This window comes from Adiantum capillus-veneris, chromosome 5 (genome assembly GCF_014529385.1).
Source record: "Adiantum capillus-veneris isolate H3 chromosome 5, ASM1452938v2, whole genome shotgun sequence".
NCBI lineage: Eukaryota > Viridiplantae > Streptophyta > Polypodiopsida > Polypodiales > Pteridaceae > Adiantum > Adiantum capillus-veneris.
The window spans coordinates 156,599,721-156,612,991 of NC_140935.1; the positions used below are offsets into that span (position 1 = coordinate 156,599,721).

General features: G+C 41.6%; 1 protein-coding gene and 1 pseudogene across 1 annotated transcript; one reads left to right on the top strand and one right to left on the bottom strand.

Moving 5' to 3' along the window:
• Nucleotides 1–3,120: 3,120 nt before the first annotated feature.
• LOC147458363 (uncharacterized) lies at nucleotides 3,121–3,736 on the bottom strand (annotated as a pseudogene).
• Nucleotides 3,737–9,088: 5,352 nt separating this feature from the next.
• Nucleotides 9,089–11,649, top strand: LOC147458364 (uncharacterized). Its single transcript, XM_086513020.1, has 2 exons — nucleotides 9,089–10,899; nucleotides 11,209–11,649. The coding sequence occupies exons 1-2, from the start codon at nucleotides 9,223–9,225 to the stop codon at nucleotides 11,488–11,490; spliced, it is 1,959 nt and encodes a 652-aa protein (XP_086369146.1). The 5' UTR covers nucleotides 9,089–9,222; the 3' UTR covers nucleotides 11,491–11,649.
• Nucleotides 11,650–13,271: the final 1,622 nt, after the last annotated feature.

Sequence of the window (13,271 nt, forward strand, 5' to 3'; positions counted from 1 at the left end):
CATTTTTCTCCTTGAAGGAGTAGTTCTCTGCAAAGTCAACGACGGAGACAACCACATCATCTGGAAACAAAGAAATGCAGTCCTTGAACTGTTGTGCTTGCCACCTAAATATAAAATTGTGAGTGACATACTTCTTCAAGTGGTCTTGGTACACTCGCAAAAGTTCTCTAGGCAGCATTTTCTTGTGGACAATGTCTTTCACAGTGCTCTTTCTAGCTTCATTGTTTAATCCAATGGCACCCACTATATTTTCAAAAAATTTCACAAATACTTGCTTACTCTGCTCAGCTTCTTCTCTTGGACAGATCTGAATATTACCTACACCGCATGCATTGCATGTTCCGATTAAGCATTGGTAGCTATGGAAACTATGTTCTGCAAGTATAGGGCAGAGTATAGACTCCAACAGTGAAGTGGTGCTCATACTTGCATTTTTGTATGCAAGACATCCATGGTTGACAACTTCATCATGATGAAGGCATATAGGGCAGCTGCACATGCAGCAAGAACCATGAAGATCAAAACTTCGAGTCCGCATGTGATTTACTGCCTCTTTAAGGAAAATCATTTGTACATGCACAATACAACAGCAGGTGTAGCGATCCCTCAATTTTCGGACAAAGAACGGTTTCATAGACTCGAAGCAACGTTGCGAAATCTGAATATCTACATACTTTGTCTTGAATCTTAAATAAAGCTCCACCTGCAATATACATGTATACAAATGTTAAAAATAAACTTAGCATTCAAAACTGGTTAAATTGTTTCAAAACATTAAAAAGTGATTCTATATCACTAAAAACTGGTGTGCACCACTAAAAACTAGTAATGATACATTCAGTAGTATTGTTTTACCTGTGAAAATAATGCACCACAAATACAAATTAGTGTAGAAACTAGTAACCATACAAAAAGGTAGAATATTAAGAGGTTGTGTGAGGACAACTTAATAGTGGTGAGAAACCGCATTCAGCGTAACTAAAAAGTGGTTTGGCACGACTTAAAAGTGAATTCAAACCACATGACGGTGATGAACCGTCAATAAAAAATGGTGTGCATTGCTTGAATATGGTGGGCAACGATTAAAAAGTGGTGAGTAAGGACATGAAAGTTCTGGGGAAGTTCAGAACTAGCACTTAAAAAGTAGCTGGGAGGGACAAAATACTAGGCGACAGACCAACATTAGCACTAGATAGTAGTCCAACACAACTTGAAAGTGGAGGAGCTCTTGTGAAAAGTGTTTGGTGACCACTTTAGAATGGTGAGCGACTAGTTCAAAGTGGCCAGTCACCAATTAAAATCTAGCACTTAAAAAGTAGTTGGGAGGGACAAAATACTAGGCGACATACCAGCATCAAAACTAGATAGTGGTCCAACACAACTTGGAACTGGAGGAGCTCTTGTGAAAAGTGCTTCATGACCACTTGAGAGTGGTGAGCAACTACTTCAAAGTGGGCAGTCACCACTTGAACGCGGATTCTGGTCACTTGAATGCGGTTTCTGGCCACCTGAAAGCGGGAACTTGCCGCTTGATTGCAGTGACAAGGTTTTAGATACCACTTGAAAGTGGTGTCTTGCCACTTGGGAGTGGTGCCTCATCACTTGCATGGAGTGATGACTGACGTAGTGACTTAGCACATGAAAGTGGTGTCTCACCACTTGATGACCACTTGAAATTAGTGAGCAACTACTTCAAAGTGGGCAGTCACCACTTGAACGATGATTCTAGTCACTTGAATGCTGTGTCTGGCCACTTGAAAGCGGGAGCTTGCCGCTTGATTGCAGTGACCAGGTTTAAGCTATCACTTGAAAGTGGTATCTCACCACTTGACGACCACTTGAGAATGGTGAGAAACTAGTTCAAAGTGGGCAGTCACCACTTGAACGCGGATTCAAGTCATTGGAATGCAGTGTTCGGTCACTTGAAAGCGGTGTCTCACCACTTGCATGGAGTGATGACTAACGTAGTACTCTGCACATGAAAGTGGTGTCTCACCACTTTATGACCACTCGAGAGTGGTGAGAAACTAGTTCAAAGTGGGCAGTCACCACTTTAACACGTTTTCTTGTCACTTGAATGCGGTGTCTAACCACTTTAAAGTGGGAACTTTCCGCTTGATTGCAGTGATAAGGTTTTAGTTACTACTTGAAAGTGGTGTCAGACCACTTGGGAGACCACTTGCATGGAGTGATGGACTGACGTAGTGACTTAGCACATGAAAGTGGCTTCGCACCACTTGAATGCGGTCAAACACCACGTAAAAGTGGTTTTTATACGTGTAAGTGTTGTGTCCACCGCTTCATTGTGGTGTGACAGCACTTGTAAGTGTTTACTAACAAAATGTGTTCAAACTCCACTAATATGGTTTTGGTTACCATCATAAGGTGGTGGGCACCATTCGTGCAGCAGCAGTAAAAAGTCCATGGCATTACTATAACTGTTGCACCATGACTAAAAGCTGCTACATCACTTGGAAAAAGTGAGTTGCACCACCAAAAACGTTTGCACTTGTAACACCCCTACGAGTTTGTAAAACACGTCTATTAGCATTGGGTAAACAAGACTTTTTAGTGGGTGAACACCACTTTGTAGGGTTTACGGTGAAGCGTTGGTGCATTTCTAGTAAAAACTGTTTCTTGAACATTCAAACCTGCTGCAAAACATTAAAAAGTGGTTCAAAGACACAAAAAAGTGGTGTGGAAACACAAGTAAAAGTGCTTCAAAAACATTTAGAACTATTGATCAAATTTTAGAAGTGGTTCAGATACAATTAGAGACCAGTATAGTAATGTTTCACCACTTTTTAATGTTGCAGCACCACTAGAAAGTGGTGCAAAACACCAAAACAAGTTGTAGCACTAATAAAAAGAAGTATAGAAACATAATGTTATGGCAGTAATGAGTTGTAGCACCAATAAAAAGTGGTATAGAAACATAATGTTGTAGCAGGAATATGAGTTGTAGCACCAATAAAAAGTGCTAAAAAAATATATCAATTACCTGAGGCTCCTCAAGAAGGTGGATTGGATGCTTTACATATGAACATCTAGCTAGTCTCTTACTGCAAACATCTTTCTTGTTGGGAGACACCCTCGTCTCATCCGTCCAAAATTGAAAGACTATGTCTTTAACAGTTTGAGTGATGTGAGTTCTCCGTGCATCATCTCTATGACACGCAGATGCAGGGAACGAACCGTCGGATTCACTTGACACTATTAAGTGATGTTTGGTTGAATATAAGTTTCTTTTGTGGATCCCCATAAGCTTGGCAGCTTGCGGTATGCTCATGTCAGTGTTTTGCTCCTTGCTTCCACCATTCACCAACATCATCATTGCTGATTTCTTCACAAAAAACTCGTCTGAAGATCTTGGGACCTTCACATGATTCAAAGTGTTGCGGATGTTTCTCAGCATAATTGCTTCCAACTCTTTGGATTTACTCTGCATAGTAAGGAAGCAAGGATGTTGAAGAAGTTCATCAAACATTTCCTTCCTACCACTTGCATCCATTCCCACGGTTAATGTATCAAAGTGTTGTACCATAGATTGACATATCCTTCGTTTCTTTCTTTCATCCATCTCCCCTGTATTGCTTTCCGTCACAAAGTTGACCGTTGCCTGACGCTGCTTTCGTTTCTGAGCAGCCCAATATTCCCTCATTAATTTTCTGCGCTGAAGTTGAGCTTCTCTACTCAATGACGATGAGCTGATAGACAGTTCTTCACTGTGCTCCATTGTTGTGGTACTTTCAAAGGATTGCTCTACAAGAAATACAATACAAATCATAACTACACTCTATACTTTTAATTAATACATGGCACTTCTTGCACTAATTAGCAAGATACTAACAAAGAATAATAAGTGTGTACATACCTCAAGAATCATCAAGTAGATGAGGAACCTATAGAGATAGAGTTCGTGAGAGAGAGAGAGAGAGAAAGAGTGCTAAGAGAGAGAGAGAGATGAGCGCGAGCTCAAACACAAGAGGAGCCATGCTTAGAGAGAGAAAGAGAGAGAGAGAGAGAGAGAGAGAGAGAGAGAGAGAGAGAGAGAGAGGGGGGGGGGGGGGGGGGGTTGAGCGATACACAAAGCTCAGCAAGAGCTCTTTGAGAGAGAGACAGAGAGGAGCTAGATAGAGCTCCAAGAGAGATCTCAGAGACAAAGAAAGCTCAGACAGGTTGAAGCGGGAAAGAAGCAGCCCAGCGTTCAGCAATAAATTACATTTACTCTCATTAATTGTGGTACGTTATGTTAGGAGACTTAATTGACGTACCTTAGGAGAGTGATATTCTTTTTGAGATTTGAAGCACTTTTAAAACACCCACTTTTAAGCGCAAAAAAGCAATGTCCTTGACATTACTTTCCAGGCCACCTATACATGCTTTCACCCGAATAAGGTGAGACTGCAGCAGGTGAAATAGTTTATTGAGAGGATATTTTTGTTGGTCAAGTCAGAGTATATAAGCAGGGAAAATTATGGTATATTGTTAGTAGCTTAGACTGGCAGGCAGATTGGATGGGCAAATATCCTATTTGATAGGATTGAGTTTGAAATCTATACCAAGCAAAAAAGAAAGGATAAAACAACAAAAGTGGGACCATATTTGGTAGTAGTTTTTCAGTATGTGAACAACAAGAGTATCTTGCAGAGAAAGAGTTTTCTAGTGCCATGATAGTTAATTGAAGATTTAGGACCTTCACCAAGGAAATAAAAAAAACAAAAACTACATCAAGAACAGAAGACCCTGTAGATGACAAGGGATATGGAAAATCTAGTGTCGTAAGATAAATTTGGACAAGGAATTTGGGGACTTGTTTCCTGAATATGGAGTGGAGCCAAGTGAAAGACTTGCAGTACACGTGTCAGTCAAAACATGTTTTAAAATAAGAAAGCTAAAAGGAAAACTTGCAGGGGAGGTACATGTCATCACAATTGGGGAATCTGCAGTTGAAAAGCCTAGCATAACTAAGGCTAGCTTTCCAAATGTATCTTTCAATGAGGTGCAAAATGCAATTGTAGTCAAAGAATATGTGGAGCAGTAGACAATGGATTTTACTTTATTGAAGAGGGAGAATAAGAGACTACACAGTGAATTGGAGCAGATTAAGGAGGAAGTTGAAGGAAAAGAAAGTTCAGATTGAAGAGAAAGTTTTATAGAGGAAAGTTAAAGAGTTGACTAAAAGCCAAGAACTAATGCAATAAGAGTTAGCCTGCTATAAGCAATTGGTAGTATACATAGAGAAAAGTTCAGCTAGAATTTCTCAGTGAAGAGATGAGTGGCTCAATGTCTTGCAGAGTCAGTTGGCTAAAATTGACTACTTTGAATGCTACTTTGGAAAGCACTAATAGGGTTTTGTTGAGCAGAGTTACAACATGTAGAAAGGTGGAAGAGAAGATTAGACAAACGTCAAAGGAAGGTCTAGATGTGGAGGGAAGGTATCTGGCTTCAGGTGATGTGGATAAGATGAAGACTGAAATGAGGGACTATATGAAAGGTGTTTGGGGGCAAATTAAAACCAGAATGTATGATGTGGTCAGTAGCCATATCAAATCTTTGCAGGAGAAGAAGCAAAGGAGGAGAACTTGTTAGTGAAAAGGCAGTATGGTGAACTGAAGTAGCAGTAGCAGCAACTGCGAAAGTAGTTGGACCAGCAAAAACATCATCAATCTGAATAACTGCATACTCAAAGTGATACTACAATGTTGGAAAAAATTGAAACTGAAGTTTCGGTACAGTCAACTGAAGATGCAATTACATTTAAAGTTGCAAATGAAGAGTCAAATGATGCAGTGGACAATGCCAACTTAAAGATCCGGTACTAATTATTTTTAGGATATACTCAATAAGGAGAATACCGAGGTTACAAAGGAAGAAACTGAAGCTGAAATGGATGCAAGACTTGGTGGAGATGGAAATGCAACTTTACGTGAAGGAGAAAGTACAAAGCGCAGTAGATTGAAGTTAAAGATCAGGTTGATGTTGATATTTATGATCAAGGGATGGGTTCTCACAATGTTTGATAAACATTACCCATCATGTGTCCCAAGTGTTAGTCCCTGATCTGTCAAGGTAGTTATCTTTTTGGACTATAACTAAGGTCTTAGTTTTAAACCTTAGGGGCACGTTTACACAAGTGCCTAATGCTTAGGTAGTTTGAAATACCCGAATTGTCTTATGGCTCACTATGTCTGGGAGAGAATCTCAAATGGAGAGATGAACTTGGCTTATGTGCTAACACATGACAACCTTGTGAATTTTTCCAAGGCATTGCCCCGTGAGAAGTTCGAATCTTTTTGCAAAGCTTTGGGCTTGCTTCCCTTTGTAGGATGATCATGTCCATAGGCATGGCACTTCCCTGTACTCTATGTTCTGCTAGCTCTCATTTGTTGCATCACTCAGAAAGGGGATTTGTTTCTGTGTATAACGGTAGTGATGTGTGCTTGATGTGTGTGAACACACTAAGGAGGTCTTTTTCCCACGTGCTTTGTATGTATGTCCATCACTCTAGGGCTATTTTATCTTGTATTAAGACACTTAGTAAGACACTAAGTTGTGTGCCTTAAGCTTCTCCACCTCCAAGTTGTACGTGCATTCTTGCAACCCTAACTCCAGTTATCTTGTACTAGCACACTTAGTAAGACACTCTAAATTGTGTGCTTTGATCTTCTTCTCCATCTCCGAGCTGTGTGTGCATTCTTGCAACCCTAACTCCAACAACAATGGATATGTTGACAATGACGACGATGATGAAGGTAAAGACCGGAGTAGGAGAATGATAGAAACCCTAGCTCTTAAAAGGGGCATCAACAACATGAACTTGGGTAGTTCAATGCTTATCAAAGTAGGGTTGCACATGTCATGCATCATGTCTACTTTGTGCAACTTGTGGGATTTGTGCCCGAAAGGAAAGGTTTGTGTGCATGTGTTGCAAATTGTCATATGATTGATAATGCAAAAGATATTTCGACAAGAGATCATGGGGTATGGACTAAGGTTGTTTACATGACAATTGAAGAAGTATGAGAGTGCATGAAGACATATGCTCTCTCTTTGGATGGGAACAAAGGCTGCTCCTGCTTTTTTTACGGTATAATTTTGACGTGGGGCTTTTGCATATGATTGTTTGAAGCCTTTCCCCTAAGCTTTGGAATTTTAGAGTGACTACTTCTCAAGCCCAAGATTTACACCTAGTAGAGAAATGGGTAAGAAGTTTTTGTATCTCGAGGAAATCATGCATGTGTTAGGCATGATCCAACTAATTACTTATTGAAGGATACCAATCCCTCCCTTGGACACATTCATGGTTAGAAATTATGCACCAAATGGTGGAAAGAATTTAGTAGTGTGCAAGGGTGGTGGAGGCAACATGACTAGTAGTGAAGGATGTGACATGAAGCTCTCATCCTTATCCCAAGCTCGTCATTGGAAGCAAAAGAATTTAATCACCCACTGTATTGGGTATTAACCTAGAATAGTGAAGACAAGGGGACTAGCAGTGATGTGAAAGGAAGCTTTCATCTTCATGCAAAGCTCATAGTTGGAAGCAAACGCATTTAAATACCCATTGTTCCAAAGAGTTTCAAGACAACAACACAATTGTCGAGATATTCTGAAATGAAGAAGAGAGGATGCACCCCTAACACCTTCAATTATAGCATCCTAGTGTATGCCTTGCTAAATGTGAAGAAAGTTAATGAGGCTCTTATCATACATCACTTACAACATCCTAATAGTTGCCTTGTTGAAGGCAAAGAAAGTCAATGATGCCATTGTCATATTCACTCGTTTAGAGATGAGGGGACGCATCTCAAATGTGATTACATACAACTTGGTAGATAGCCTATCCAAGGCCAATGAAGTTAGCAAGGCTCTTGAGATATACTTACAAATGGAGAAAAGGGGATGCATCCCCAATGTGGCTGCATACATCAACATGATAGATGGCCAATCAAAGGCCGATGAAGCGAGCAAGGCTTTTGAGATATACTCCCAAATGAGAAGAGGGGATGAGTGCCAAATGTAGTGGCATACAATGCCTAATACATGGCCCATCAAAGGCAAATGAGTTTAGTAAGGCTGTTGAAATATATCTCGCATGGAGAATGGGATGCATCACAAACATGGTCACATATAAAAACTTGATTGCAACACCAATAGGGTTGTGGTATACTTTGACTGGGAATGTTGAATCCTTTAGAGAAGTGGATGATGTACTAATTATTGAGTAATTATTGCAAGGTGAGGGTTGGGCTAGGGAACATTTATGTTGACTAACGTATGCATGTAAAAAGGGCATCTTCTAAAGTTGTTCAATAACATGGAATCAAGTGTGTGGGTTGTGAGCATACAAGTAACATTTCCTAAGGATTCAATGTGGCGTTGGTGCATGTAATAGTGCGGAGTGATGTAAGCAGTACAATGATATGAGTGTGGGTTGAAAGCATGTTGTATGCAAATGGTTGAGACATTTTGTTTGGGGCCATGAAAACTTGGTATGGGGGCATCAAATGTCAAATGAGCAGGCGGTTGTTCAAAACGAGAAATGGTCTGTACAATAAAGGAAAGGAAGCAATTGGGACATGGCATCCATAACAACAAGAAGATCATCTGACATCACAAGTTTAGATGTAATGACTTACTCTACAAGTACTTGTAGTATTTATTAAGAACAAATTCCTCGGAAGCAAACTAGTTGAAGAGCAGAGGTTTTGTGTTCAAAACTAAGACAATACAATTCATAAGGTGCGAAACACGACGATGATGATGGGGGGCAGACATGATGAATACGACGACAATGACCGTGTGCCTCGTGGGAACCGTACCAAATGTACAGTATTAATTTTGGAGACAGGTTTATGGTTTTGACTGTACGGCGTTTGAGCTTGTGGTTGAGGCTTTTCGCTCTTAGCTGCTTTCGCGCCATCTGCGCGTGGGCAGCTTATCTCTCTCTCTCTCTCTAACTATAAATCTCTCTGTCTTTCTCGCTCCGCAGAGTTATGGGAGGATCCCGTGTCGTTCATGCGATCCCAAGCCCCACATGATTCCCTCTCTGTTTTGCGAGCTTCTTCCTCACTCAAGCTCGCCATTGCCTTCTTCTCACACATTCCACCTCTATGGATTCGTTCTCTGCTTCGCCGCACCGCAACCCATTTCGACGTCAGCTCGCCCATTAATTCAGATCGCTCGCTTTGATCCGGCGGCCCTCATCACATCAGGAACATGCAAAGCCAGACTCGACTCCATAGCCGAGGAGCTTCAAACCCTGCGTCCATTGACCCAGGTACATACTTTCATAGCCCTGCCCACTATGCTGTTGCCCGCAAGGATCATGCAGGTCTTCGCAAAATCATACTTGGATTGCCCAAGCTCGCGCCAGTAGCAAGCGTGAATACAGAAAACGATTCCATTATGGAGGAGGCAAAGGCTGAGGCCTTGTCTGCAGTCATCGACAACAGAGATGTACCTGGCAGTGAAACTCCGCTGCATTTAGCGGTGAGACTTGGGGACGCTACGGCAACGGAGATTTTGATGTCTGCAGGGGCTGATTGCAGCTTGCAAAATGAAAATGGATGGAGTTCTCTTCAAGAAGCCATTGGCACCCGCCAAGACGCCATAGCTAGGATCATTGTAAAGCACTACCAGCCATTGGGGTGGGCAAAATGGTGTCGAAGACTACCCCGCATTGTTGCTACCATGAATCGAATGCGGGATTTTTACATGGAGGTGTCCTTCAACTTTGAGAGTTCTGTGATTCCTCTCATTGCAAGGGCAGCACCCTCCGACACCTATCGCATATGGAAGCGCGGTCCCAATTTCAGGACAGACATGACGCTTTCAGGATTCGATGGTTTCAAAATACAGCGGTCTGGGCAGTCCTTTCTCTTCTTGGGGGAAGGAAGCCAAGACGAGAGGCTACCTGCAGGGTCTCTGTGTGTATTTGATCATAAAACCAAAGAGATTTCCAATGCGTTAGATGGGGCTGACAGGGAACTTACGGACAGGGAGGTAGCGCAAGAGGTGTCTCTCATGGCTCAAACTAACTTGTACAGGCCAGGTATAGATGTTACGCAGGCGATCCTTGTTCCGCAGTTGTCATGGATATGGCAAGAAAAGGTAGAGATTGTTAATGGATGGAAAGCAAAAGTATATGAGATGCAGAATGTGATGCTTAGTGTGAAATCGAGACAAGTACCGGGGGCAATGTCCGATGAGGAGTTTTTTCAATCTCTGCCGAATTTGGACGGAGGTGAGGATGGCACAGGAGAGGACCTTGTGGATCTGATTTCCGGGAAAGAGAAGAAGCAACATGCAGACAAAGCTTCAACGTCGAAAATCAGGCATCAAGATGCAGGCAAGCAAAAAGCAAAGATGCAGGACACGAAAGCAGGAGAAGTTGTTGTTTCACCTAGTGCGCCTGCTTCGGTTACTGTCGATGATAGAAAAGGGTGGTTTGGGCGAAATCGGCGGTCTGTTCACCAGGAGCCTACTACAAAGCCTGCTCCTCCGAGAAAGTCATTTTCCGGTGAGATGAAAAGAAGCGATTATCTGGACGATGAAGAGGAAGAGCAAGCACAAAACAAGCAGTCAAGGTTTCAGAGGGGAAGACGATCCATTGATACTCAACGACCCACTGAGCGGGAACTGGAAGAGGCTTCCATGCATGTGAATGAAAAGAAGAACCGAATTAAAAGTCGGGCCCGGCCCACCAGTGATGGCAGCAAGGAAACCGAGTTCAAGAAAGGCTTAAGGCCTGTTCTTTGGCTTACTCCCGACTTTCCTCTCAAGATCGAAGAGTTACTACCTCTGCTAGACATCCTTGCAAACAAGGTCAAGGCCATTCGTCGACTCCGGGAGCTACTAACAACCAAGCTGCCACAAGGCACATTCCCTGTTAAGGTAGTCTTCATGATTAACTTTTCTCTCTCGTTTTTACATATTATCTCATTAACTTTTCTCTCTGTGTTTTTTTTGGGGGCATGTTAACTCTTAGTTTTAGTTTGTCTGGCTAAAGGCTGCTATTTTTCTCCTTGGTTCTCATCTGTGTATAGATTATTGGTTTTGAGAAGGGTACTCTTCATTCAGTGCCCTTCATTCAAAAGATATACACATATATACAAATTTACCTACATACATATACGCATACATACATACATACACACACACATATGCCAAATTACAAAAACTAATGGAGTTTCTCTGAACCAGATTGCCTTCCCTGTGATTCCGACCATTCGCGTTGTCATAACTTTCTCCAAATTTGAAGAAGTGCAATCCAACGAGGACTTTCGGACCCTGTCAAGTGGTCCTCGAAGCCCCAACCCTGATGATCTCTTTGGGAGCGCATGGCTCTCATGGATCAAAGGGCCTGTGGCAAAGCCTACAGAACCACATCCAGAAGACGAGGGCGATCCCTTTGTCATTCCAAGGGATTACAAGTGGAAGAAGCCGGCTGCCCAAAAGGGGAAAAAGGTGGCTGCCAAGAAATGAAGATACAGGCATTGTCATCCAAATGCAAGCCTTTTGTACATATACATTAGTTCTTCCAGATCAAATTGGGCCCTTAACATTTTTATGGGGCATGTCAGAATATTGAAAAAGGTACATGTTTGTGAGGAGCATTCAGAAAAAGTTCTGGTTCTTTTCAAACATGTGTTGTCATGTAGGGTAGTCATTTTCATGTGGATGCAATCAGTAGTAAGGGCTGATGCAAAAGTGGTTGGTAATGACTTCCCCTTGAAGGAAATTGGGTGCTCAGATTTGCATTGATGTAGTCTCATTAGGGCTTGCCGGCGGCTGGAGGCTCGTTTCCCCCTTGTCCGCTTGCCGGCTCTAGCCCAAAAAATTAAAAAAAGTAAATGTAGTCTCCTCAACAAGTAGGAAAACTCTCTTGTTCAGCAGTTAATTAGCAAAGATATTTTTATACATACTCAGCACCAATGCACTAGTTTTTTTTTTTTTGCAAGTTCATACTTTGCACTTCTATGTGTGTGCTCAAGGACAAAAATACACCACATACATCTATCCACGAGCACACGCGTGTTTATTGTGATGGTATGGGCCTGAGATTACTCTTTTACCAAATGTGACCAAAAGTAATCTCGGGTATGCCGACAAGATCTACGGCGCTCGATGCTCTCACCATAGATCCCATGCCTCCATGACTCCTGAGGTAGAGTCAGTGAAGGAAGCTTGCAAGTTATTGCGGAGTGACCTTCATCTAATTGAGCTATAATTAATTTAATTTATGTAATTGAATTGAACATAATCACCTCTATTGTTTGCAGTTGCATGCCAATTTGATGCGCCTCTCCTTGAGTATGGTTATTTTGCCTTTGAAGTAATCAAGTCAACTATAACGTTGGATAATTAAAACCCAAATGGTAAATCAACTTGAACAAGTGAAGTAATCAAGTCAACTATAATGTTGGATAATTAAAACCCAAATGGTAAATCGACTTGAACAAGTGAAGTTGTTAACCATGGTGAATAAAACCCTTCTGGGCTTTATGCTTTTTGCCTTGGCAAATCATGTCCCTAGTGGATATGTTTAAACAAAAGACCCCTGCATTAGTCTAAGCCATTCACGACTCATTCAATCACATGCAATACTCTTAGGTGCAAGCATCCTCCATCGAGAGCTCCTACTATCCTAGTGGTCATCCAACTCGAGGGGTGCACTTCAAAAAATCCTATGTATCACATGCAACCGAAGGTTTATAAAAAACCCTTCTAAACATTTTATAGATTTGAATAAAATAACCCCTCTTCCTTCATAAACTTGTTCTTTTAAAAATTGAATTAATAATCCCTCTTGTTGATGTAATTCTATAATTGCTATGATCTAAAATATAACCTCTTATAGAGCGCACAGGATACACCAACTCAAGAAGGTGCACCTGATGAGCAATTTGAACACATATGGGTCGATGTAAATGGCTCACTCTAATTCTCTTAATTCCGCTATTCTCAAAGTTCATAGGCCATTTCCATTACGTTGGTCTTTTAAGCTCCATCAGATGCACATTGCACCTTAGGGTTGGCTTCATTAAAGACTTCCAAAGTCGGTGTTAAAAAGTCCTTTGAATCTAACATTTAATTATTTAAGCATAAAAATCACCTCAAGATTTGGGCAAGGTTCCCACAACCACTTTAAGCATCTTAGCACCTCATGCTTGGGTAGGATTTCCACCTCGAGGTTAGCCCTAGCTTGCGTAAGGGCAAAGGACCTTTTAACACTAAATTTTGGAGGTCTTTAATGAAGCCAACCC

What these genes read in the sequence shown, in the direction of transcription:
- LOC147458364 (XM_086513020.1), top strand. Translation starts at nt 9,223, where the DNA reads ATGCAAAGCCAGACTCGACTCCATAGCCGAGGAGCTTCAAACCCTGCG. An exon ending in AAGGCACATTCCCTGTTAAG is followed by an intron (nt 10,900 to 11,208) that starts GTAGTCTTCATG and finishes TCTCTGAACCAG; the next exon opens with ATTGCCTTCCCTGTGATTCC.